We start from the raw sequence: 27,921 nt of genomic DNA, 5'->3' as shown, positions 1-27,921 counted from the left end.
GTTTCCCTGAACAACACAAGCCAGATGCACATTTTCCACTAAGATATGTTTTTTTAAATTAGGAATTATACCATATAAAAACAGTGTTATATTCTATTTGAAGGAGTCATCCAGCTTTATTTATTGATTCCACATTTTATAAAGACCGTGGTTACCCCAGAAAATGTTGTCTTGTACTGAGTAAGCCAGAAAGAACAGAACAGTCTCTAACACCAGATGGAAAAAAGGTGTGTTTTTAGTAGTTTGCAGAACTTTAGTAGACATTTTTCAGATCAAAGTTTCGGGGTTAGAGTATTCTAGACCTTCTTGGCTTTTGTAAGTACTGTTTCATTAGTGACATTTTTCCACAAGCCGGGATGCAGAGTATGTAGGAATGATTGGTCTTCTAAGTAAGAGGACAATTGTGAATTGACCATGTGTTTAGTAACTTTAGCAGTCAGATGGAGTAGGGAAATTGGTTGATAATTCGACAAAAAAAGGTGTCCACCTTAGGTTCTTTTTTTAAATTTATTTATTTTTTTTAAACCACCACAGCTAAGGAACAGAGAAAGTTTTGGGGACTGGAGCGCAGGTGGCTTAAAGGTGTTTTTAAAAAGAAAATAATGATGATATGTAGTTGCCTGCAGAAAGGCAATGCATTGTGACATTGGCAATCATCTTCTTTTTTTTAAACAGATTTTATTGATAGATCACATAGAAGTCGCAGAGCTCTGTTCCCCAGAGACCACTGCCAATCATTTAAATGTACATACCGCATTGCAATCCATCATGTCTTTTATATAAAAAAAAATATATAAAATGAATGCAATTAACCACCCTCCCTCCGGCCCCCCCCCCAAACAACCCCCCAGACCCCAACCCTCCCGGATCCCTCCCCCCGCACGGTTCCATACAATGTCAGCAATTTGTGTACACATAGCCACTGGCACAGCTCGCTCAAACATCCAGTACCGGGTCCTGTTCTGGCGGATGGCTCGAGCCAAATGCCCCTAAAATCAGCCCAACGTTTCCAGATTTTATAATGTTTCAGAGGGCAGCCCCGGGCAAGAAATATGGGCTTCTCCATCCCCATACAAAAATCCAGCCCCCTCTTCCATGCCACCAACGTCGGAGCCCTCGGGTCCTTCCATGCCTGCGCTATATCTCTTTTGGCAACTGTGAGTAGTAGAGGTTTCCCCCCACTCCATCCAACACATGCAACAGTCCCAGGCGCGGCGTGCGGGGGAGCACCCATCCAAGGACCTCATCTAAGCCATTCCAAACCCCATTTCAGAACCTGTCCAAGTGGCCACAACTCCACACTGTGTGAAAGAAAGTACCCTCCTCACATCCACACCTAGTACAGATCGGGGATACAATGAGGCCCGCCTGCCACAGCCTCCGCCAAGTGAAATATACCCTGTGCAAGTATTTGAATTGGATCAGCCTAAGGCGGACAGAAATGGCCGCTCCTCTGGGGCCTGCCAGCGCCTCATTCCAGTCCTCCTCTTCTAATGCTCCTACATCAGCCTCCCAGGTCCCCTTCAGTTTCTGCAAGTCGGAAGAGTAATGTATAATCAGGGATTGATATAATCGTGATATTTTTTTGGTCTCAATTCCCCCCATAAAAACCAGAGCCTCCAGCGGACTAAACTCAGGAAGAGATGTCAATCCCTCTATATATGGGGCAATGGCATGTCAGAATTGTAAATAGCGGAAGAACTGAGTGCGGGGCATATGGTATTCTGCAACCAAGTCCTGGAATGACTTAAGCGACGTCCCCGCCATGACATCTCTTAGTCTAGAGATTCCGATATCGTCCCACCCCGCAAAGCCCCGAAGGGCTGCCAGATCGGGGAAACGGCCATTTCGCCAGAGAGGAGTTTCTTCAGTCAAGGTCTGCCACCACCCCATTCGCTGCAGGGCTTGCCTCCAAACAGCGAATACTACCTGCGTCGCTGACGGCAGTGCCCTGCACCTTTGCGTCGCATATAGCAACGTATGGAGCGTGTGGGGCTCCATAAGGAACCGCTCCAGTGCATAGGCCGGGTCTCCCCTGTCCCCGTACCACCACTCATTTAATACGAGGAGATGCGAGGCTTGGTAATATGAGCGAACATCGGAGGCCGCCAAACCCCCACCATACGTCGATCGAAAGCATGTGCGTAGCGGCACCCGGATCGCATCATCCATCCATAGGAATTGTCCCAGAATCGAGTCCACTTGCTTAAACCATGAGGGTGAGATAGGATAAGGATGGTTTTGCAACTGATAAAGTAGTCTAGGCAGGGCCACCATTTTAAAGATGGCCGATCTACCATAGATTGTCAGTGGCATGCAGGACCATACTTTAATATCCGCCCGGGTGCGCTCCCAAACTGGCGCCACATTGCACTCCCAGGATACAGCAGGGATCTCAGACAGGAACACCCCAAGGTATTTAATGCCTCCCACCGCGGTTTGAAGGGCCGATGCCCAGTCTCCGACCGCCGGGCCATCCCCCAGCACCCAAAGGGTAGATTTGCGCGGATTAACATATAGGCCCGATGTCTCGCTTAAAATTTGTAAGAAGCACGTAAGCAGGGCCCCGACCTATTAAGGTCCCTTAAGAAGAACAGGACATCGTCCGCATAGAGCGCGATTCTGTCCGACAGACCGCGCTACCACTCAAACCCCCGCATCTGCGCATCCACTCGGACCCATGCATCTAACGGCTCCATGGCCAAGGTGAATAAGTAGGGCGAGAGGGGGCAGCCCTGCCTGGTTCCCCTCCCTATGGCAAAGCTCGGGGACGACACCCCCGCTACGCGAACGGAGGCCGTCAGATCTGTATACAGCAAAAGCACATAGGACACGAAAACTGGTCCTAGATTTAGTCGGGGCAGGAGCGAGAACAAATATATCCAGCTAAGCGAATCAAACGCCCTGTCCATGGTGGCAATCATCTTTGAAATTGCTCTGTTTGGATATTGACAAACAGTGAAGCTGGGTAAAATGGACAGAGTGTTGGTGGCTTGCCAAGACCTAATTTCAGGCAGGCAGAGGAGTTCTTCGCTAACTGCAGTGTATGAGGCAGGTTAAAGAGAAGATCCACAAACAAAGAATTGTACAGTCAAGCCTAGGCTCTCAAGTTCTGCACCAACTTTTACCTAGAGAAACTGGGCAAAGAAAGCAGGATTTTTCTGATGATGCTCAAAACACAAAGAAGGTGTAAATCAGATTTCTAATGTAAGGCTAAAAAGACAGCTGATTATCAAAGATGATATGTAGGTTGCGAGCCTGGTGAGCCTCGGCGGGAAGCGGTCTGAGAGAATCCAACCACCTCTCTGGGGTCCAAAAGGACGGATTTCTAAAGAAAAGGACCTCCATCTTGTCTGCATTGAGGATCAAGGAATTGTCTTTCGTGCAACCGGACACTTCCCCAATGCAGGTTTTAAATGAGGTCGACTTAAAGGAGAGCCTTGTGGCACTCCTGTAGTAATGGATTTAAATGAAGACTGGAAATTGGCCAGGAACATTGCCTTCGTGTGATTGGGTCAAAAAAGAGGGAAACCAACTATGCCTCTGACACCAATGTCTTCAAGCCACTAGCAAGATGTCATTAAACACTGTAAAAGGCAGCAGGCAAATCATGCTGAATCAAAGAAACAGCGTCGCCTGCTTCCAAAATCATTTTAATATCGTTTGTGGCTTTCACAAGAACCGTTTCAGTGCTGACGTTTTTCTAGAAGCTGGTTCGCCGATGATTTAGGAAAGAGTGGCCTACTAAGTAAGAGGAAAATGTAACTTTTGCAGTCAGAGGGAGCAGGGAAAAACAGTCAATATTTTGACAAAATGGAGAGGTGCGCCTTAGGTTTTTTTTTTTTTTTTTTTTTTAGAATCGGGATGATGAAGGCCAATAAGCAGGAGCTGTAAGTTTTAGGACAATCATTGCGCTTACTTTTTGACAAGGATCTTGTGGCGAGCCCAAAGAAGATGTAACATTACCTACACCACCTGATTAGAAGGGGCTAGGCTCAAAGAACGCCAGCGGGGTAGAGCAGTTCATAAAAGAGCAGGTGGACATAGGCAGGGAGGACACAGTATATAGAAATCACATCAGTTTATTAAGTATTAACAGGCACATGCATCAAAGCCTTTTGCGATCGCAAACAGTGCAATTCGCAAAAAATCGGCTGTTTGCATCAAGGGTCAAGGCCCTCGCAATTTGAGAATTCCCAATTAATTGCGGGTTCTCAAATTGCGATTGCATTTAAGGAATCGCATTTTGCAATTCCTTAAATGCAATGCATGAAAGTAAAAAAAACTGCGATTTCGCTATTTGGGGGAGCAAATTACCATGAAGTTGAACTTCATGGTAATTTGCAAAAACTTTGATAAATGTACTTTTGTGCATTTTTCAAAGTTTCATGTTGCGCACACACATGCCCTTAGGGCATGCGTGTGGGCAACATATGTACACGGATCAATTCCAGGGGTGCAACAGGGTGTACTTTTGACACCCTGGCAGCCTTGAAATTGCATTCTCAATTTGCGATTCTCTAATTGAGATTTGCAAATTGAGAATGTCTTCCCAATTCCTATGGGCCTCTAGCCCGATAGGAATAAATGGGGAGGTATTCCTTAATTGTGACTCGCAACTTGCGAGTCGCAATTAAGGAATGTTTAGAAATCGCTATTTTTTAAGCGATTTCTACATGCATAGGAAGAGGTGTGGCGCCGCGGCTAGGGCGACTGACTCCGGAATCTTGCTATCACGGTTCGATCCCCGGCACCGGCTGCAGATTAGCCCAGCACCATGTGACAATGGGCAATAGCTTGCTTAATCTTCCCGACGGCCCCCAGTGCCTAGAGACCCTTACGGGTGATTCTGCACTTTACAAATGTGGATTCATATTATTATTATAGGCTTTTGCTATTCTTTAATTGCAATTCCTTAAAGATCGCAATTAAGGGATCGCAAAAGCCAACAATGATGCATGTGCCTGTAAGAGCTTATCTTGAAACAATTCCTGTCTTGGTGAATACGGGAAGCAGCTGTGGTCAGGAAGGCCAAACTATGAAATAGTTCCCTCCCACTTCTTGGGATTTTTGGAATGGCGGATATGGCTAGGAAAAAAATTAGCTTCAGCCTTCCAGACTAAGTTTTTATACAAATGCTTTCTGACATATAAATAGAGAAATCTTCTACATTATAATTTGCGTCCACTTTCTCTCCATATGTGTACAACACTGTTTAGCAGAGACTAAGGGCTTGATTACGATGACGGAGGTCATGGGACCGCTGTCGCGTTTCCGGTAGTCCAACCACTCAATTTTGATATGTGCAGTGAGACCGACGCCACCGCCATCATTTCAGCTAATGCTGAGGGAGAGGCGGTCCATGGAGGCGGTGCAGACATTTTTCCCACCATGCAAATTACGACCTAGCTTTCCACCATCCTTTCCCTGGCAGGGTCACCGCCATGCGAGAGTCTGCGAAAAGGCAGGTCATGAGAGGAAAACTGCCCCTATTGCAAATGTGCCCTTTTGAAAGGTAAATCGTACTCCTGTTTTTATCTCTAATACCTTTGGCTTGGGTGCCCACACTGTTTTGATTGCACAACGTAATGCAAGGAAGCAGTGCGCCTGACTGGCTGGATGCAGTGTAGCATGGCCAGCAATGGCTTCAGACTCCTTATCAGAGCAGAAGCGTACCGCCACCATGACTCCACCGCCCACACACCACCTTCTCCATGGTAAAGTCATAATATGGTGGGCAGAATGTCGCTGGCTTGGCAGCATTTTCCGAACTGCCGCCTGGGTGGGCTGTCGGTAAAACCGCCAAAGTCGTAATCGGACCTTAAATCCTCAGTAAACTATTGGGCTAGAATGTTTAGAAGACAGTGCTTTCCTGGTTTAGTAGCATCAAGAATTAACATAGGACTAGATATTTCTGAAATATTGGCCCAGTCATTATGGTTCAGGTTTGACCAATGATGTTGAAAAGTGTCTGGATGATCACCAACGAATTTTATATATGAGGGCTGAATTAAGAAGCATATGATCTTATGGTCGGAACAGGCCAGCTGTTCTCAACTTATGGGAAAGAGTAAAATACCAAAACAATAGTATGGCACACAAGGTGTGTAGATCCAGCCAGTAATCCTCCCAAATTCAGCAGTTGGCAGATATTTAGCAATTCTTGGGCCCCAGAATCTTGGAGTCGTCAGTAGGAAGGTTAAATTCGCCCAGCAGAATTAAGTAGTTGGTGTTAAGCATACAGGCAGAAAGCATTTTCAGAGAATGGGACAAAATTATGGCATGGCCAGAGGGAGGGTCTGTAGATCAGAATACTTTTAAAAGTGGTTGACAGATCGAAATTTATTTCCAGGGGTAAACACTTAGCGTCCTGAATCATGACCGCAGAATAGGTGGGCACAATCTAATGTGATCTATAAATATAAACAACTTTTCCCCCATTTGATTAAAAAATCAATCTGTTTAATTACAAAGTCAGTGTAATTTCAGGGACAGAATCTGGTTTGAGCCAGGTTTCAGTAGTGAAAAGTAATTCTTTGTCATGATCGATGTTTAGGTCACGTACCTCTACTACCTCTACATAATGTTTCTCTAAAAAGAGCCAATTTAAACGCAGCCTTTAGTGGCTTGGGACTTGGGGGGAGGGGTGAAATTATTGAGCTGTGTGTCACTTTTAGGTCAATATGTTTCAAATTAAGGCAGGGCATAGAAGAATGTATTACAGCCATATCTGAAGGTTCCATTAATCTAAGAAGGGCAGATTGGAAGCCAAGAGAGTCTCACTATGTTTTGCTCCTAGATGGAGGAACTGGCAGCTTATCTAGCCTTAAGTTCGGTCGGGTGCAGACAGTCTTAACTTTGGCACTCCATGAACTTATTTAAAGGTTTTTAAAATTAATCAACTACATAGAGTAGTATAGAAAGGGATTTTATAATTGAGATTGACTACTCTGTTATGTTGTTGTGTCAGCCCACAACTTACTATAGTGTTATTTTTTGTACCAAGGTCCAGGCTTTTAAGATGTGCATGTTTGTTATGTTATGTTATATGGTTTCTTGTAACGCGCACTGCTAGTCAAGACTGTCCTGGCGCGAGAGAGGATTCAGATGTCAGCTAGAATAAAAGCAGATGGTCTACACGGGTTGCCTAAATAGGTAGGTTTTTAGGTGTTTTTTGAAGTATGTGAGGTTTGTCGTGTGTCTGAGGAGGTCGTGGAGATTGTTCCACATCTGAGCAGCTCTGACCACCAAGGATTTTCCCCCTAGTCGAACTCTCTTGAATCTGGGGGTAACCAAATGTCTCAGGCTGGCAGATCGCAGTTGACGCGGAGGATGGTAGAAAGCAAATCTGTCCCTTAAATAGGACGGACATGGGCCATGTAAGGCTTTAAAAGCCAGTGTCAGGATCTTAAAGCGTACTCTCAGAGTTACTGGAAGCCAATGTAACTCTGAGAGCTGCTTGCGAACACTGAGACTCCTGGGAATGTTGAACAGGAGCCGTACTGTCGCGTTCTGGACCACTTGCAATTTGTGAAGCAAAAAGTCAGGTGCGCCTATATAGAGGGCGTTGGCGTAATCCAGACGCGAGAGGATAAGTGCTCTGGCTACTGTTTCTTTTGCCTCTTGGGGGAGAAGGGGAAAGAACTTCCGGAGAGTGGTTAGGGTCCCATAGCAGGTTCCCGCCAGTCGCGTGATTTGATCTCGGAAGCATAAGTCAGCTCCGAACCAGATCCCTAAGTTCTTTGCGACCTCACTGTTCCCAGTAGGGCAAGGCAGTCCCCTGGGCCAAATGGATTCTTTAAAGGCCGCTGGAAAGTGGCCGTACAGAAGAATCTCTGACTTGTCCTCGTTACATTTGAGACAAGCCCGGGCAAGCCAGGCAAACACTGAGGACAAGCACTGCTGGACTCTTTCTGTATCGAGTTTGTTCTTGTCCCAAGTGAAGAGAAGTTGGGTGTCGTCGGCGTAAGCCATTATTTTCGCACCCAAGCTCTCTGCAAGATAGACAAGGGGGGTCAGATACACATTAAAAAGTAGGAGACTCAAAGTCGACCCTTGTGGAACTCCTGTATCTACCCTGCTGTTTGAAGAATGGTAGGGGGGGAGCCAGATTTGTTGGAACCGGTCTGTGAGAAAGGATTCGACCCATCTGAGAGCCGCGCCCGTGATGCCAATGTCCTCCAACCTAGAGAGAAGCTGGACGTGGGGAACCGTGTCATACGCGGCAGAGAGGTCCAACAAGATTAGAACCGCTCTGCCGCTCCCGTCCAGACATTCCCTAATGGCCTCGGTGACTTCCACGAGCGCGGTCTCAGTGCTGAATGAGGAGCGGAACCCGGATTAGGCAGGATGTAAGGATGTAAGGCCCCCGTAGATTCCACAAACTTTGTGATTTTAATTGAGATGTTTATTTAATTAAATAAGCAATAAAACATAGGTTCGGGTTAATTATTCAGGGTTCTGTTTCCGTGGTGCTGATATGGTTTCTTGAACAGTTTTTGCACTAACTGCACTAAATAGTCTTAATACTGCAAATTATGAATCACCTAGCATTCTGCCTGTAGTCATATCTGACCAACATACCTAAGTCCCTATACAGTGCAACAGATACAGGTATATAGGCCCAACTGTGCAACTCTGTGGGGATCTGGGTTAACCAAACAAAGTAATGGTCCAGCAAGTGTTCGCACATATAGGTCTACCCCTACACATAGGTGAACTCTCCACTTTTTTACTGTTCTCAATTTCTGAGTAGAGATTTGCAAGTAGGTGTAGAGTTAGAAGTCTCCAAGTCATCAAATGAGTAGGTGGAAACTCCTAAGACTGAATTTACAAGTGTAAAGGTACTATAAGTATCTCTCCTTCTGTTGGTGGAGATCTCCGCCACTGGAGTGAAGATCTCACTGTAGAAAAATATAGGCAAATTTCACAAAAGTTTTATTTATGGTTAAAAAAAATAGAAATATTTCAAAGGTAAACGTATAAATGTGTTTTAAATAATTACTATATATATATATATATATATATATATATATATATAAATTAATATATGTACAGACGCCATTATTTTTTTCAATTTTTCATACGAGAAGAAATGCTGCATACAGCTACATGTGCTGATGAAGTGCTTTTATAGTGCAGTTTAGCCTTGTTCACAGGAACACATGATGTAGTGTATTATAGTCACTAATTAATGTGAATATTCTATATAAATTAAAATGTAAATGTTTGTTTGTTCAAAATTGTAAATCTCCTAAAGTTCTTCACCGATTGCTTTGAAATTTTGGCACAACGTTGGATTCGAATATGCGTGTGTTTTTATATACACAACGTTGGATTCGAATACGCGCATGTCGAATACGTGAGTGTTTTTAATCGAAAGCCCGAGCGGACACATACAAATGTCAATGTTAGTTTGCTCAAAATCTTAAATCTCCGAAAGTTCCTCACCGATTGCTTTGAAATTTTGTCACAACGTTCGATTCGATTAAGCGCGTGTTTATATATACACAACATTGGATGCGAATACGCACATGTCCAGTACGTGGGTGTTTTTAATCGAAAGGCTGAACAGACCCTATCGATTTGGTTGCTGGGCAACAACTACAAGGGACGCATAGAGACAATAGTCTACATATATTAGGATGGACAGTTGGTGTCAGGATGGCAGACCGGGAAGCGGGGGTATGCAACGTTTAAAACGAAGTTTTTACAACGCACTACCATTACAACGCAGGCATTACCACGCATACCATTACAACGCATTGCGCTGGGGGGCGCTCTAGGATAGGGAATAAGTTTAATTTTCTATCCAACACCTTCCCTAGTGTCCATGGGGACTGGAGTTGGAATAGAAAATGATACTTACCACTATCCAGCACCTCTAAGCGCTATGCGTTGCGACGGTATTCGTTGTAAATACCGCGTTGTAAAGGTATGCGTGGTAAAAGTATGCGTTGTAACGTCATACATCCGGAAGTGGGTGGAGGGAGGGTGGAGGAGTTGGTTTACTTTGCAACATTAAGAACGGATGCATAGAGACAATAGTCTACATATATTAGGATGGACAGTTGGTGTCAGGAAGGCAGACCGGGAAGTGGGTGGAGGGAGGGGGGAGGAGTTGGTTCGCTTTGCAACATTAGCGCGTGTTAATACATACACAACGTAGGATTCGAATACGCGCGTGTACAATACGTGCATGTTTTTATTGGAAAGGCCTCACAGACCCTATCGATTTGCTTGCTGTGCAACAACTACAAGGGACGCATTCAGACAATAGTCACAAAAACATATTGTATACCCACAAGCATTGTGAAATTAAACATATTAGAAAAGTGCGCTTACTCTTTTCTTTCTCTTCCATTTAACCAGACTGAGCCACAGCAAAGCGTGGCCAGGTACAACTAGTTATATATATTGGTTTTAAATGTAGAACAAAGTAAAACATGTTACAACATTATTAACTTAATTGTGAATTAAATATTTAATTAGTTTAATTGTATTACATTTAAAATCATTAAGATTTATTTTTAAAAATCCCAATTACAGTAAAATGTTTATATGTATTTATTTTATAGTAAAAATTACCACAATTTATTCACGGAATTTATTTAAATACATTTAGATATACAAAAAAAAGAAAGGTACATCTATTTTTAATTTAACAAAGTGATAAAAGTATTTTGTAATAAAATAATTGTAATTTTTATATATACATAACATTTTTAAACATAAAATTAAATGTATATACATTTTGAAAAAGTTGAAATAGACTGATTTATTTTAACAGAATTTCCTATGGGTTTTATTTTAAGTCTATTATTTTCTATTGGAGGGTTTTGCAGTACCAGCGGTTGCGCTGTGTGGTGCTTTACATATTCCAAGTGTGAGCTGGAGTACATGTACAGATGTTTTGGGGCCTTTTAGAATTGCAGTTTCTTAATAGGAATAAGCTTACTCTTTTTTATGTGGGTGTCTGTCCCTATTTCCCTCCTTAGCCCTTCCTAATTTCCACCTACTTAGTTGTAAGTATTTCCCATTTTACAGCTACTCACCCGTCTCTCCCACATTTACTACAAAAACATATACATACGTCTGCGGATATCTCTGCAGTCGGGTAGAGATCTCAGCACATAAAGATAGGTAGTACTACTAAACTTACTGCAAAATGTAGTTTGAGAATAGGGCCTTCAAGTGTTGTAGCTCTTGAATACATGTTAAATTCAAGGTGGTGGTGAACATCTATTATAGCCTTAGAGCCCACCATAGCGGGCTCTCCGGGCATTAAAACCCCGCTCTAGCATTAAAGGCCAAGCTGAAGGCTCTAAGGCTATTGAAACATTCTACCCCTTGAAGGCAGAATGCTCTAATCTGTAACACAAAGGTCTCATGGAGCCCAAGGGCATATCAACATCTGTAAACACACATTGGAATGTTGGAGCTCCAGGCTTCTACCAGCCATTAGAAACCCAGAGCACAACATTGCAAAGTTCTAATATGCTCAGTTTGCTGAATGTTTAAACGATTATTCCACTCTCTAATGCCTTCTCCATAGTTTTCACTGGCAAACAACGAAGAGATCACAGGGGTTCCTGTAATAACGGAGCCTCAAAAACCACTTCCATTATTCTTCTATTAGCAATGCTTAATTTGTCAAATAAAACAAACCTGCATAGGCTCAACATTTTTATAGAAGTCTACTGCCAGTGCTGCTTAACTCTGACGTTGCAAAGTCTTAATTCCACTTCATACCTCTTTTTTCCACCACACTACACTTCCTGGCTCTTTATCTCAATGTTGAAGGTTCTTTTTCATCCCTGCTGTCTCCATTTGCCTCTATTTTCCGACTTCCTTTCCTCCTTTTTCTGCCTTTCTCTCTCTTGCTCCGGATCAAAGTCTGAGGATGAAAAATAAGTTCTCTTTTAGGAGATTTCCATGTATAGTCATAAGCACTTGAATAGTCCACCCCATGTGCCGGGACCCCGGAGCACCTCTTTAGATATATCTTCTTAAGTGGATATTTTCGTCTTTCTTCAGGAAGGCCTGCAAAGACACTTAAGAGCTGGAAAAGATAATAATGCAGCCTAACTAAATAGGCTACAATGGCCACAACTTCATTTTGAAGTAAAAAAGATAGCCAGTATACTATGTTTTGTGCAATTCTTTATGGTGTTTAACACACAGAAACGTCCCTTCACAAAACTCCTTTTTTTATGATAGAGATGAAAGGATGGGAGAGAGTAGCCCCATAGGCTGCCATTATATGTCTTAAACTAGACGTTGTGCCTTTAAGAAAACTCCAGAGACCACCAGTATCACATGATGCACAGCCAGTGGCAGTTACTTCAGTTCTTTTTGAAGGCGATGAGAAGTGAATGCCTATTCTGTATAATGGATATGTCTGTCTTTTCCACCGGGGAGGAGGGGGGGTTGTTTATGACTTATCATGGAAATACCCCTACTAGAGAACTGGAGTTACAATTAAGAAACTATTCTTACTCTTGTAGGAATTTTCATGTATAGTCTTAAGCACTTGAATAGAATAGCAAGAATAAAAATACAAGGAAGTGATAGCCACAAGAAAGCTGTCTTCCAAGACAGATGCTGATGAGTAGCCTTATGAATGGGTTCAAAGAGCTAATGCAAGAGCCCTCACTTCCGCCCGCAGGGTTAGCGAAATCCAGACACTTTGCTGTCAAGAACCATGCACAGTTTTCAATACATCTAAAGTGGTTATGAGGACTCATCCGAAATTCCTCCCTAAGGTAATTTCGGATGTCCATGTGAACCAAAATATTTTCTTGCCTACTTTTTTCCAGCATTCTTCTTCTCCAGCAGAGCGATCGCTTCATGCCCTGGATGTAAGAAGGGTTTTAAAATTCTATCTGGACAAAACTAAGGATATAAGGAGAGCGGATCAGTTATTTGTAAACTATGGCTCTCTCTGTACATGTCTAGTGACTTCTAAACAATCCATTTCCAGATGGATTGTCTATTGTATTTTACTCTGTTACCAAAAAGCTAACAAATCCACTACTGGTAAGCCTAGGGCTCACTCTACCAGAGGAAAGGCAGCTACTGCAGCCTTGCTTTGTTATATTCCTTTTTCGGAGACTTGTAAGGCTGGTACCTGGAAGTCAGTCCATACATTCACAAGACACTACTGCCTGGACTCTGATGCCAAGGCAGATGCTCAAATAGGACAGGCCTCCCTTCGGAACCTCTTTGCTTAAACTTGCAGTTCAATTCTCTTTCTCTTCCACTGTGTCTGTTTATAGGGGTAGGCTTACTAGTCCATTCAAGTACTTTAGACTATATATGGAAATCCCCTACAAGAGAAGGAATAGTTTGTTACCTGTAACTCCAGTTCTCTAGTAGGGGTATTCCCATGATAAGTCATAAGCAACCCTCCCTCCTCCCCGGTGGAATAGACAGATGTATCGATTAAGCAGGATAGGCATTCACGTCTCATCGCCTTCCAAAAGAACTGAAGTAACTGCCACTGGCTGTGCATTATGCGATACCAGTGGTCTCTGGAGTTTTCTTAAAGGCACAGCGTCTAGTTTAAGTCCTATAATGGCAGCCTATGGGGTACTCTGTCCGATCCTTTCATCTCTATCATGAAAAAAGGAGCTTTGTGAAGGGGAGTTTTCTTTGTGTTAAACACCATAAAAAATTGCACAAAACATAATATACTGGCTATCTTTTTCACTTCAAGATGAAGTTTTTGTCATTGTAGCCTATTTAGTTAGGCTGCATTATTGTCTTTTCCATCTCTTAAGTGTCTTGGCAGGGCTTCCTGAAGAAAGGCGAAAAATATCAAGTTAAGAAGATATATCTAAAGAGGTGAGCCGGGGTCCCGGCACGAGAGTGGGACTATTCAAGTGCTTATGAGTTATCATGGAAATATCCCTACAAGAGAACTGGAGTTACAGGTAAGAAATTATTCCTTCTGGTCCATAGAAGCGCGGGGGACGTGCTTGCACCGACCAGCGACTGCCGTGAGGGGAACTGCTCCTCAGTCCTTCATCCTGCCGTGAGGGGAACGGATTGTCGCCTGGAATCTCGTCGTGAGGGGAACGGCTTGCACTACAGCACGATCGCCGTGAGGGGAATGGCCTACATTTCCCAGCAGCCTTCTTGTGGCGCAGGACCTTGGCGTCACTGCAGCACCTCAACAAGCCCTCAAAGCGCTCCTACTACCACGCAACGTGGGACGCTCGCGGGCGGCGCCGGGCTAAGCCCGGGCAAAGGGCGGGCCGTCTGTGGCCGTCAGGGGCCAGAAGAGGCTGGGCGGGCCTCCCCCTTTGGAGAACAGCTTTGGGAATATTGAGGGCGCAATAGGTCCCATCTTTACTGACTCGGAGTCGATGAGAGAAGAGGTGGCGCTTTTGACTGTGAGTGACTGGGCTGGGCCACTACCCCAAAAACGTTTGTCTTTGGTATAAACAGGGGTGTGGAGTTGGGTTGTTTGACAAATTGGTCAGTAGGGGTGGTCTTGATTTGTTACACAGATTGTCACTGGGGCTTGGAGTTGCATTTTGGTTGTGTTTTTACACTAGTCATCTTATTCCATAGACCCTTAACAGACTTTTAACATAATGGCTCGTACTGTGCAAACAAGGTCATCTAAATTGGGTCATAATACCCCACCTAACCCCTGTTCGACGACCAAACAAAAGGGAACTCTCCCCCCTACAATTGTACAGCCCACTGCAATTGACAGAATGCTGCGAAAAGCCATTGGTGTGGTATCTAGCGAAATAGAGCGCACCGAAAGGCGCTTATCACTAACCCCGCAAATAGACCTCACCTCCATGTCTCAAGAGCCTGAGACCGACGTTATGGTTAACTCCCCACAGAATTTACTAGCGTCACCAGTCGTGGAGATCCCTTGTGCCCAGATGGTGAATAAAGACGATCTTGAGAAAACCAAAGCCAGGAGAAAGGCACCTATCACCAAGAAAAAGGGGGCGAGCCTCAGGAAACTCAGGCATAAGAAAGATAAAACTATTCCTGTCCCGACCGAAGCAATTAGTGTGGAAGCAGGGGAGAATGAGGGGCACGTACCGCAATCGCAAGTACCCCCTATCTGGGTGTCCCAATTAATAACTGATCTGCAAAGTCACTTTGAGCAACTTGTTAACACGCAGATGAAATTAATTGTGAGTCGGTTAGATAAAGTAGTAACTCTACTGAAAACGAGGCGGGCCAGGGTAGTACTATGCCCTCTACCACAGTAGTTAACCCTAATGCTCCCGAGACTATTCCCGGGAACTTGCCCACAGTACAATCTAGCAGACTCCCAGTTGTGCAAACAACCTCTATTATGGGCCCAACACTACCTTTTATTCCCCAAAAGCCAAGTAATAGTAGTGTCCCTAATAGAAGTACCCTGAGTATAGGTGAGGGAATCACCGCCCCGTCTACAACTATCGCACAAGTCCTAACGCACAAGCGGACTACCCCAGAACCCCCATCGCTGTGCCAACCAAATAGTGCCTCCCTCCAAGGCGATCACTAACCAACTACCATGCATACATTTACCCCCAGAGGCATCCCCATATGTAGTTGTACCAGAGCTGAAACCAGACCATACAGAATCTTACGTTGAACTAAAGATTAAGACCATGTTCTGGCTGAATAGGAATATGCCGCTTTCTGGGAATGAACAGGGGGAAATTTTGTTCGCCCAGAGGGTGAGCTGGTTGGGGAATAGGCACTAGGATATCACTGGCAATTGTGTGGTAGTAAATTTTAGGGACCGTAGTCTACCACATATTAAGAGGGAGCCCTGTGAACCAATTAAGCAATATAAGACCTTTGCCCGTGGGTTACTTCTATCTGATGGAAACTTTGAGTGACAGCCAAGGTCCCGCACAACTAGGAAGAATGGATAGTTTTAACGAAGGGACGTGCCCTTTCCATCAAATGTTAGGTGTTTTTCCGGGTAACCAGGGTGTATTGAGCCTGAGGAATAGATTTAACCCCTTGATGTCACTAGAGGAGCATGATTGACTAAAGAGCAATAGAGCCCTTTCCAAGAAGTTCTTACAGGAAGAGGGAAGCTTCTCTAATACCCCCCAGGTTGCATCCTTATCCCCCCATCCCGCACTGAAGGTGTCCACTAGCCATGAGGGTGCCTAAGATGGGGCTTTCAGTTGAAGCATAAGTATGTGTAGCCGGCGGGGTAGGAAAAGGCAGGAGACGGGTCTTAGTGATGTTCAAACCAGGTTTTATTTGGTGGAACAAATGGTCTGTACAGGTCTTCCTGGCCGCGACTCTTCTCGGGGATCGGCTTCTTTTACGCCGGCACTTTCTGAGCACACCTTCTTCCCGTCGTCGAGTCGGGCTCCTCCTCCTTCTTCCTTCCTCGGGCTCCGTGATGACCCAGGCTCCGCCGAAGGAGAAGACACAAGGGAGGGAGTATCAGGTACAAGCTTGTTCAATCAACAGTCTTAGGGAAAGGGGGTGAGGACAACCTTGGTGCTCGGGGAAGTGTAGGGGAGTGAATGACGTGAGTACCGGGGTTTTAATTAGGGCTACGGGGTACCTTTACCCTTATTACCAACCCAACCCGCTATCCAGTCACGCACCTCGGTTAGCCACGCCCCTCCAGGGGAGCGGCTGGGCGATGCGTGAAATCGGTGGCCTCCTGGCTCCGTTGACCCCGCTGCTCTCCTTCGGACTCCTGCCTCCCGACACTCTGAATTCTCCACCTCTGCCTGGGCGTCCTCCGTCCCGTCCTTCGTGACTGTTCTCACCTTCTCCTCTGATGCCGCTCTCGTCTCCTCCGATCTCGCTCTTGCCTCCTCCTCCGATCTCGCTCTTGCCTCCTCCTCCGATGCCGCTCTCGCCTCCTCGTCCACGCTCTTGCTCCACGCCGCTCCTCTCCACTCACTGACCGCTCCTCCGGTGTAAAGCCACACCTGAGTTTGCGGGCGGTCGTCCTTTAAGGCGTGTCCTGACTCCTACTCTGCGATACTCCCACCTGGCCACTTAAAGGGCCTGAGGCCCATCTCCTCGTCATCACAACTATACCGCTCCTCATGCCAGTTCCATGCCGGGCCGTTGATGTCTGTGGAAACAAGAGGGAGGGGTCACAGGTTACGGGCTCACTCCGGGGCACAGGGGGTGGGGGCCACCCGTCCTGGTTACAGTATGTCATTCCGAATTTACCAACATTGGAGGAGGTCGCCCTAACAACGGAGTACCCTGCTAGGAGCCCTCCTGATCCTATTATTGCTTCCCCTGTCTTAGGATACTCCTCTAGGCATTTGGACAGGATAACAGGGAGCGAGGATGAACTGGGGCTAGATCAAACCTTTAGGCCTCCTCAGTGGCTACTGAGCCAACTCAACCTCTCAAGGCTCAATGATGGCTTAAATGGCGATAGACCAATTGATAAAACCCCTGTGACACCTCAGCTTAAAAAGAGACACATTCAGGGGGGCTCAAACTAGTATTGTGGAATATAGCTGGTTTGTCAGCTAAATTTGATAACCAAGAATGGAGGCAGTACATCACCGGGTTCCAGGTAATTTGTTTGCAAGAAACCTGGGTGGTAGATTGCAGCCCCTTTCACTTAGCGGGGTACAAGTGTTTCTCTGTGCCTGCCCAGAAATCAGTGTAAATTCGGGGAGAGCTATGGGAGGACTATTTATATTTGTGGACTTGCAGACGGAGGCAGTGTGGACTAACTTAAATTGTCTCTCAAATAACATGCAGGCTCTTGGGTTCCTCATAAATGGGTTAAGTGTGATATTGATTAATTTGTATAATGCCGTTGCAACTAAGGGGAATGAAACTATAATACATGAATTGGATGACAGACTAAGTGCAGAGACAGCTATGACATTTGTAGCATTGTGTTTCTGCCTTACTTTTCTAGTCAACCTAGCGATCTACCAAAGTGTGCAGGTGTAGGGGGCAGTGAAGCAGTCTAATCAGGATTTGTCAAACAAAGCAGATCAATGCCACTAAAAGGTGCTAGGTAACCAAATCAAATAAGCCAAGGACAAATTCTCATATATCTGCAAAGACTTATTGAAGTGCATGTCCTGGATGAGTCCAATTCTCCTATAAGCTACTCCTTTATTTCTGATAGCATTGTAGGCCAAGAATAGATGGACACATGCTGGTATTTTTGGTTACCTTTATTTTTTATATTTTTTATTATGTCTTCCTCATTTGATTTTACTCTTCTTTCTTGTTTTTCCTCTTTTAATATCATTGATTATTCTCTTTCAATTGTACTGCTCTCTTTACTTTTTTCAACTAACAGTTTCCATGAAAATACAGAATCAGTGGTCTAAGATAAGCATTCGGCTAACTCATTAATATAAATATGCATTAAATACCTCCGCTTGCATGCAAAGTAGGTGTTTGCAAAGGTAAAGGAAAAGGAAAAAAAGAATAAACCATGCTCGAAAATGAAGACAGTCAAAATGGATAAGAGTGTATTGTGGAAGGAACTCCACAACATAGGTATGCTAGATTCACAGACTGTGGGAAACATTTATTAATTATCTGTTTCGTCTCATACAGAACACATTTTTAAAACACCAGTCATGTCATTCTTTATCAAAGAAGAGGAACAAGAATATTCTATGGGGAATAGCAGCATTGAAAGAAGAGAATTCATCAGTAGTCGCACAGGTGAGCTGAGAGTGCTTGGTTACGTAAACATCTATAAATATAAGTATTTGTTAGTCATGTGGGTACTAGTTCTAAAAAATATTTGTGGACTAATTAGCATGCCCTATTTAGCTCAGACGTATTTCATATGCATGTTTTGTCCAGTAGCCTGTGTCCTTTGTGTGCAAACCTGGTTGCATATTGTGGTTATTACAAAAAAAATAGTAATATGGGCACAGGTAACCCCTACATTTTTACACCCCAACAAGACTCCTGAACCATATGCCCACAGTGATGGATCGAAAACGGTGTTAAACCTCAATTTAATGAGGCAATGTGTCCCAAGGCAAGGCACAACACAATAAATCAATAATACAGTTAATTAAGTACAGACAGACTTAATAAGTGAATTCTCAGGCAGAATTAAAAAAAATTGAGATATTTATTACAAAAATTCAAGGGTTACAATACAGAAATATAAAGGTACAGATGCAAACATATTGCCATGAAGGTTCTCAGTAATAGCGCAATACAGAATATAATGTAAAGTCATAGTATTCTACGTCTCAAATGAGTAGCAAAATCAATAAGAAATCAGACAGCATCTGTAGTAGCATCGAAAGTAATCTGACTCACTGCCAAATTTGAAGATTTATAAAGGAAATCTTCTCATTGGAACACATTTAAAGTGCAAACTCATCATGGTGTAAACAAACACAATTTCAGCAAATCCTGGCACAAAACATTAGAGTCATACTGTGGTAAGACTCTAAGCTACTACTTGAATACTCATTCAGCTAGAGGGGCTGAAATCATGGAGAGATGGCAAAACAAACTAGTTACAAAACAACAGTGAACTATTGTGAATGAAAGCAATACAACGAGCTAGCAAAAGAGACCTTGAGCAATCTGGAAAGCCAGATGGTTTTATGTATGGCTTGTAAACAGGTCCCTTAACAGTGTTACTTAGGGCAAGTAACTGATGTCATCTCTGATTGTGTTGTCTGCTTCTTTGCTGTATTCTAAATCGCCAATATCATTCTGAAGGAGCATTTTTCATGGGGCTTAGACTTTATTCCAAGAGATGTGTCAAGGATTGTGTTATCTAGAACTTGTATATAGTGCAACTGCCACTAGTGTGGGAAATTTTCCGGAGCAATTACAGATGGCTTTACCTCAGACAGTATGCAAAGGATGAGGTCTCACCTGAAAAACAACAGAATTGAACCTATGCCGTGACTGCTGGAAATAGATGTTAGTCATAGACCCACATTGCGATGTGTGTTTTTGTTACTTAAGTTCCGGATATGACGTAAAGTTGTGCGATAAATGTGCCCTCATGCACCCAAAGATGGTACAAGCAAAAGAGGCAAAACTCTATGCTGCCAAACAGAAGAAGAGGTTCAAAATATAAGTTCTGCTAACACTCGAAGTCATTCAAGAATCCAGTCCTGCATGAAGTCCCATTATTGCTTGAAATCTTAGTAAGCAGGAGTCAAAAACGTGCTATAAGTGCGAGAAAGCTTAGCAGGACTTGATGCCATCCCACCATTCAAAATGAGGTGAGAAGACTTGAGTGCATCAGTGGAAAGATCATACGAAAAAGTGTCTTTGGATTCTGGTCCAGTCTTGCACCTTGTCCCGGTGCATCACCCCTCCTCTCAACTTACCCAGTTGTTATCAACCCTGCAGCTAAAAGTGGCCTTCAAAGAGACCACACTGCAACTCTATCAGACACTTTTGGCTTCCTCAGGGTCGCTTTTGGGTCCCTGGGGGTTCCATTTGCACTTCCTCAGGCAGGTCCTTCTTTTGCCAACTACCTCCTCGAATCCCATTCCCAGACCTTTTACTGATGTCAGTTCAGATTTCCACCGTGGATCCTGCATTTTTTACAGCTGCTATCATGCCGGCTTCATTGCAGATTCAATCAGCACTAGATCCTACTCTGATATTGATCTCTGACCTGAACCATTGTTGGCCTGCTCCAGGTCTATCTTCAGCCTACAAGACTAATGAAGAGCAACTGCTCAATATGTAATCAGACTTTATGCCTGAGTGCCAGAGTATGCCAGATGTTCCTCACAACATCAATGACGAGGAAGCAGACAACCTCTATTCCCTCACTATACCAATGACGTGTTCTGTCTGGATTTACTGAATGCTAGTGAACTAGATACATCTCCAAACAATAAGCTGGACTTGCCAGCTGGGCCATCAGTGAAAGAAAACACTTCTTTAGCTCTAGTTGTGCAAGAGGCAGCAGTTATACTAAAGGCATACTATTAATTGAGATCCCTTAACCAGGCCCTGCCTCTACTGACACACTAATCCCATTCATCGAGACTGCTATGGACTCTTATTGCCACATGGTCTAAGCCGTGCTAGAGCCCGAAGGTCAGTCAACATGTGGCCAGGCAACATAAACTGCCGTGATAATTCCAATTCTGATAACCTGTCCTACACCGAAGAGACTGGTGTTACAAGCATACATCACTCCTAATGCCTTACCTACCAATCTAATGGATAGGGTGTCAAAACGTATTGATGCCTTTGGAAGAATAATGCTCACTTTAGCCAGTTTAGCCCTATGTTCCTTGAATAGTGTGTGCCTTTGGGCAGGTGTACTAATGCTATATTAGCCACAGCAAGCAAGATATTGCTGGCTGTCCAGGAATACTTCAGAGCCTCGTTGGCTGAAATGATATATGGTGGTCAGGACATGGTCAAAGACTTTGTTAGCAGAACTGTTGGCACCAAAGTAGTGCTAAGGTAGGCACACTTCAATGACATCGACTGGGTTTTCACAAGATGCCAAAGTGTCCTTAATGGACAAGCCCTTTGTTTGCTTCAGATTGTTTGGAGAGAAGGCTGATCAGCACTCAAATGATTTAAGAATAATCCAGCCGAAGAAGCCAAAGCAGGGGTTTTCACAAGTTGTCAACGTGTTCTTAATGGACATGCCCTTTGTTGGCTCCAGATTGTTTGGAGAGAAGGCTGATTGACACTCAAAGGATTTAAGAATATTCCAGCCGAAGAAGCCAGAGCAGCCCCAAGGAAATATCCTTGGGAATCCTGACTCCCACGAAGCAGTTCCACCAACAGTACAGAACAGTTAGTGGTTATTTCAAAGAAGCTAGCTTCCAGACAATGCCCGCCCTCCTAACATATGCACCGACAGCAGACGCAATCCTTTCAGGGTGGCACCAAGGCTGTTTGCACCAGCAGCAACAGCTGTCCTCCAATAATTCTTCTCCTGCTGCACAGTCTGCCAAGCCACTTTATCTTGTCCTCACTCACCTAAACCCATCTCTTAACCTGCTGCACAGTCTGCCAAGCCACTTTATCTTGTCCTCACTCACCTAAACCCATCTGTTAAGAGACAGGATATGTAATTTCCTGACCAGTTGGAGATACAGCACGTCAGACAAATGAGATTTGCAAATCATTCAAAGGGGCTACAATATTCCTTTTAACTTCACCCTACCCCACTTTCCCCTCCCACCATCAGGACAACTATGAGCAGGCTAATCTGAGATGTAGCTACAAGAATTCAGCCTTCTTCTGGCCAAGGGTGCCCTCAAGCTGATTTTGGATACTGATGGACAGAGCCCTCAGTCTTATACAGGACCCCCATCCACTGAATGCTTTTCTGAGGAAAGATAAATTCAAAATGCCACCCTGTCCCCGATTATTTCTTCTCGGAACCCAGTTGATTGGATAGTGTCCTTGGATTTATAGGATGCTTATTTTCATATGCCCATACTGTAGTCCCACTGATGTTATATGCAGTTCATGGTGGGGTAGCAGCACTTCCAATTTGCAGTGTACCCTTCAACACTACCTTGTCCTCTCAAAAGCGATGGTGATCAGTGCGTGGAACATTGCAGTCAAATTTTGTATATCCAGTCTGGCGCTTGGGTATATTCGAAAGGAGAGGAATCTTTGGTTAGTTAGACTAGCCACAAGAGAGAGCATTCTCAAAGGTAAGTAATTTATTCTTCTATGTCACTTCACTCATCTTGTTTTGTGAATAGTTCTCATATAGTACTTTTCAAAGTATTCTGCGAGTATCAAGAATATCTATTTGCCAATGCAGTTTACAGTCGAACAGTCTGTCTTTAAACATTTGGTGGAAAGCGATTGACATGACTGCATTTTAAATCAACAGGTGATGGAGGCATGAAAAGAAAAAGCAATAAAGAAGATTCTCCAAAACATGCTGAAAAAATACCAACATGCAAAGTTTCACTTTGGAAATCTAAAGCAAGTTTGCGTCAGAGCTCTGAAAAAGGAACACTTTCACTGAGTGAGCTGTGGACAGAGACTAATCAAGAAATGAGAGGACATGATACGGATCTATGTGGAAGTGATTTTAGTAATGAAATACATTCCCAGGGCACTCAAAAAGCAGCCAGCTCTTACTTGTATAATGAGCCAGATGGTATTCTGAGGAACACTACGCTTGTTACTTATCCACAGAAAACATCACGTAACTGGAGGCAATACATTAGTACTGAATTTGTGCAAAACACTAGTAAGAATGGTCCTCGTAATGTTCAAAGAGCAGATACAAGAAAGAGGCCATTTCAGTGTCCTAAGTGTAAAAAAAGCTTCATCCAGATGCGTCATCTTAATAGACATTTAAACATACATACGGGCGAGAGACCATATCAGTGCACTGAATGTGGTAAAAGCTTTATACAGAAACAGCATTTTATTGGACACCAGAGAATACACACAGGAGAAAGACCTTATCAGTGTAGTGAATGTGATAAAAGTTACACTTTAAAACAGTGCTTAATTATTCACCAAAGAAAGCATACACAAGAGAAAGCCTTCCAATACACTGAACATGAGAAAAAATTTAGCCAAAAGCAAAATCTTATTATGCACTAACAAATGTGCATGGATGTGAGAAAGCAGAGTCAGAAACAAAATCCATCACTCCCTCCAAAATGTTTTAATATACTTCAAGCTTGCATACCTACAAAAGGTGCATTGCATAGGCAAATTGTCCACAAGTACAGATTCAAGCCAGATTTCTAGAATCTAGCATCCTTTCACAATCACAGCAATACATCTAGAGTAAATTAAACAAGGTTCTTTGAAAGCAAAAATCAACCAGCTTTATGTACAAACAAAAGTGACAGCTCCTGTACAAGAAAGGCATGAGATTACATATATATAAATGCCTAACAGAAAGGGTACAAAAAAACGTGGTATTCGGTGCAAACCAACATGGGGTTCTTCGTTGAATCCTCCATTCCCCTCACACATCAGAACATTGTGGTTGTATGCAGTTTTCCAGAGGAAGCACACAGAGACATATCCTAATACTGCGGTCTATTTCCATCAGGGCTTGTGTTCTGCCAGTAACTGTGAACCCTAATATGTATTATTGCAATACTCAGCCCCACCATTGTCAGAAGATCCAGTTTAAGCTGATTTGTTTAGTTCTTAAGTGTCTGCTTAATCTGTCTCCATATATCTCCCCACTCCCATCATTGCCCAGATAGAAGAAGTACACACCTCTACCCTGTACCCAGGCACCAGATGAAGCAATTCCCCAAAGGAATACATCCTTTTCCAATGTGGCCTTGCATTTTGGAATTCGCTTCCTTTATGGTTGCAGTAGCTAGATTCCCTAGGGGCTTTCAGAAAGACACTAAAAGCCTACTTGTTTTAGTAGTATTTACTGCAAGGTAGGTAGCAAGATCCACACTAAGAGACATAATTGAGGTACGCGAAGAGCTTGTAAGAAGTGTTCTCAGTTGGGGAATCAATAAAACCAAACTCTTGAATTTTTAAATGTATAAAATTATATAAAACTCAATCCTTACTTTATAAGGTGGATGGAAGTTATCATGAACAAATGTTCGAATCCCCCGGACATATATGTTCTCAGATGAAACGAATTTAATTTATTTTAGGGATAATATTTAGTCACTTCCGTTATACCGAGGACGAACATACTGAAAAAATTCAGCACTAGAAACATCTGCCCTTATCTTCCCAGTGAAGTTCTCCAGGACCTGTTCAGTGGCGTAACACAGGCCCCTGCAGCCCCCGTGGTGTGGGGGGCCCCAAGCTGCAGGGTGCCCCCTCAGCACAGTACTCTCGCTAGAAAGCCCTGATTGAGTCCGGAGAGGGTCCCACTACGTACCTTGCAGGAGAGGCCCCTCAAATATCATTACGCCAGTGGACCTGTTCTGGCCTGGCTTTCAAAAAACAAATATGTAGATTCTCATCACCAACTCGTAAGAGCCTCTGCTAACCTTAACGAAAAGTGCAGTCTAATGGTGAAAAGGTAGCTACTTCTGCTGTAAGTATGTCATAGTATCCTGTGTTTACTGTAATGAAGGAGAAAAGTAGAATTTGGGATTCGGGAGGAAAGTATAAATAACTTCTTCTTTCAGTGCTGAATAAATTTAACCACATGCTCCATGTGCTCCTGCATTTTTAGTTAGGAAGCTCCTAGCAAGATGATCCTTATTTCATATGAGGGACAATTGTTAACCTATCTTGTCTCATGATTCTAGGACATAAATGAAGCTTCTTTAATTTTATACTGCAGACACATTCAAGACTCTTTGCTGGCTGAGCTAAAGTATGAATATTTGGGCCATTTCCTCACTTAAGAGATGTGTCAAGACGTAGAACTAGGCCATATAAAAGAAAGGGCCTCATTTACTTTTGGCTTCCTGTTGACCACCCCCGCCCCCCACACAACTTCAACAGGAGAATCTATCCAGTTATATGAATAAAGTGCAATGCAACAGTTTCTAAAAATGCTGCATCTCTCAAGGTCGTTCAGAAGTTAAAGCAAAAGGTAGTTCCATCAGTGTAAAAGCACAGTACTTATTTATGTCGGCCATACTCCCCCTCATGAATGTTGACCGTAACACCAGGTGTAAATTTTGTCAGCACTCATACTCCCATGTGTATATCTCAGAAGCACTTTCAATAAGTAATATTGGTAGCTTTTACAAGCATGAATATTGGATGCTTGGTTAGGTATACAATTTGGCAGTACACCATGGCACACCAATGGCTGCTACCCACATATAACTTGTGGCCCCATTCACAAAAGAAATTGTTACAGCAGAAACATTTCCAGCACTTGTGAGCCTAAATACTGGCACCACTTTTCCCTAGCATCAATAATTGCAGCACAACATACATATATATATATATATATAAACATTTTTGCTCAATTTTGACAGTACTTTTGACATAAATATTGACAGTACTTCCTGGAAAATATGTTAGCAGCATCCTTAGATATACTGTTGGCATCAGTCCTTCACATAAATGTTGACAGCATTTCCCGACATGTATATTTGTTGGACTCACAGGCATCAATATTGTTAGTATGCAGAGCCATATGTTTTAGTATCACTTTCATCCCAACTTTGAAAATTATCAGGAGTCTCAATGACAAGTTATGACAGCATCCCTTGATATAGACCCCTCGTGTTTACAACCATTATGGTATATTCTCTGTTGCAGGAACTTCAGTGGTATTTTTCTGTACCGAGAATTGTAAGTAATGTTTGATTGCAGAGGAAGTTTGCAATGTTGTGAACTTATAAATATAATCGTTTTACAAAGAGAATTCTCTCTTTCTTTTAAGGAGCATCTTCTATTTTTCTGGCAATTAAAAAAAAAAAAGATTCCTAATAATGTATCACTTATTTAACTAAACAATTACTAAAAGTATATTTGTTTCTTACCCTCTGCCACAAATATTTTTGTGACCCAGCTCTCTGGTGGTTATTTAAAAGAAAATTCCGATTTTGTGGGAGTACTAAATTTACAAATTTGCCTTAAACTTCATCAAATCTGTGAAAGCGACACCAGCATTATTGCAGATTTCTGTTGACACTTTGCGTCTTTTCTTAATGTTCAGAATTTCAAAATTGGCTGGGGGTGTTTAGCTTTACAGAATGTATCAGATGTACAGACATGCTGTTTCTGGTAGAAGCAAGAAGTTTCTTATTGGCACATACATGTGTTTGGTGCTGCATGGGAATGTAGCATTATAGCTCACTGTCTAATACAGTATAGTTTTTAAAGACCTTCTACGCAAGTTACAGTCCCACTGCGGGTGAGGCCCTATAATGTGGGAGGGGACCTTAAAAGAGCTGGTATAGTCTGAGGCAGAAAGGCTATCATGTTGTTCATAACATACTACCCACTAAGTGTATAATGTTGTACATTAAACAACGAGAAAAACACACAAAGAATTGCATGTGGAATCTGAAGACTTTTAAAAGCCATTATTGGTGCTCTTCCCCTCCTTTGTCTGTAGTGGAGCTTCCAACAATTCAGTGTTGTAATACCACTAAAACCTACTAGAATTAGAACATTTCTGGATATTATAATGAAATTGTAAGAAAGTAAATGATTAATTGGGGTAGATTGTAGTCCACCACATGTAATAAAGTCACTAACCTGTTGGCCTCAGTCAAAGGTTTCAGTAATTTAACCCTGAGCTCAACCTCTGTTAGCTATGGCACTGAGTAGAGAGGATTAACTTAAAGAAAATATGTAAAGCATTTGGAAGTATCAAAATAATTGTAAAGTCAAAAACACAACACAGTAAAAATCCCACTCCAATTTACAAAAATATGGAAATATTTAATAAGCAAAATGATACCAAAACACCAATAATAAAATAAGGGGAACAAGAATGGTTATATTTTTTGTGTGAAAATAGTGCCAAAATGCAGAAGGTGCCAATTATAATCCATGGAAGTGGTAGATCAGGATCTAGGCGTGAATTGAGTCTGACCACAATGGAGCCCTGTTTGGATAGAACAAGTTTATGGTCTCAGTGAAAAGCCGGGAAGTCAGAAAGTTCCAAAGAAGTTTCTAAATCCTACTTCATAAAGGGTCTTTGTCACTTTTTTGAAGAAAAGCATTGACATTTCTCCTGAGTCCCAGCACAGCTTTTTCAGAGATACTGGGAGCCCTGAATGGGAAGAAACTGAAATTCAATCTGATGCTGTGGTAGGGTACTTTTTCCAGCAGCTCCCCCTGGGGCCCAAATAATGACAGGAATACACTTTTAAGTCCCCCAGGACCTCTGGGGGAGCACATACAGACACGGAGAGTGTCCAGCAGAGGCCAACAGTAAAGTCCTTCCAGTTGCTACTAGTTAACTAGGCATTTCCAGAAAAAGGCCTCTTGCAGCTTGTTATATCCCTGTAGCCACACTGCTCGTCAGCCAACTGACCTTTGAAGTTCATGTCTTTGTCCTGTGTACAAGAGGGTGCAGGTCCA

At 43.1% G+C, this 27,921-nt stretch overlaps 1 protein-coding gene across 2 annotated transcripts in view; it reads left to right on the top strand.

Annotated features, from left to right (window-relative positions):
* Positions 1 to 26,316, top strand: part of LOC147727740 (uncharacterized) — a 143,301-nt gene extending 116,985 nt beyond the window's left edge. The window contains exons 7-8 of one of the 2 annotated variants that reach the window (XM_086961743.1): positions 18,547 to 18,657; positions 22,805 to 26,316. In XM_086961743.1, coding sequence (XP_086817869.1) covers positions 18,547 to 18,657; positions 22,805 to 23,532 — 839 coding nt within the window. In that variant the 3' untranslated portion in view covers positions 23,533 to 26,316. The remainder of the gene's footprint in view (positions 1 to 18,546; positions 18,658 to 22,804) is intronic. The other variant, XM_086961744.1, reaches the window with a different exon arrangement.
* Positions 26,317 to 27,921: the final 1,605 nt, after the last annotated feature.

The sequence above is a fragment of the Lissotriton vulgaris genome, chromosome 3_1, assembly GCF_964263255.1.
Source record: "Lissotriton vulgaris chromosome 3_1, aLisVul1.2, whole genome shotgun sequence".
Classification (NCBI taxonomy): Eukaryota; Metazoa; Chordata; class Amphibia; order Caudata; family Salamandridae; genus Lissotriton; species Lissotriton vulgaris.
Note: the sequence above shows the minus strand (reverse complement) of the source record. Positions and strands in the feature narration are given on the sequence as shown.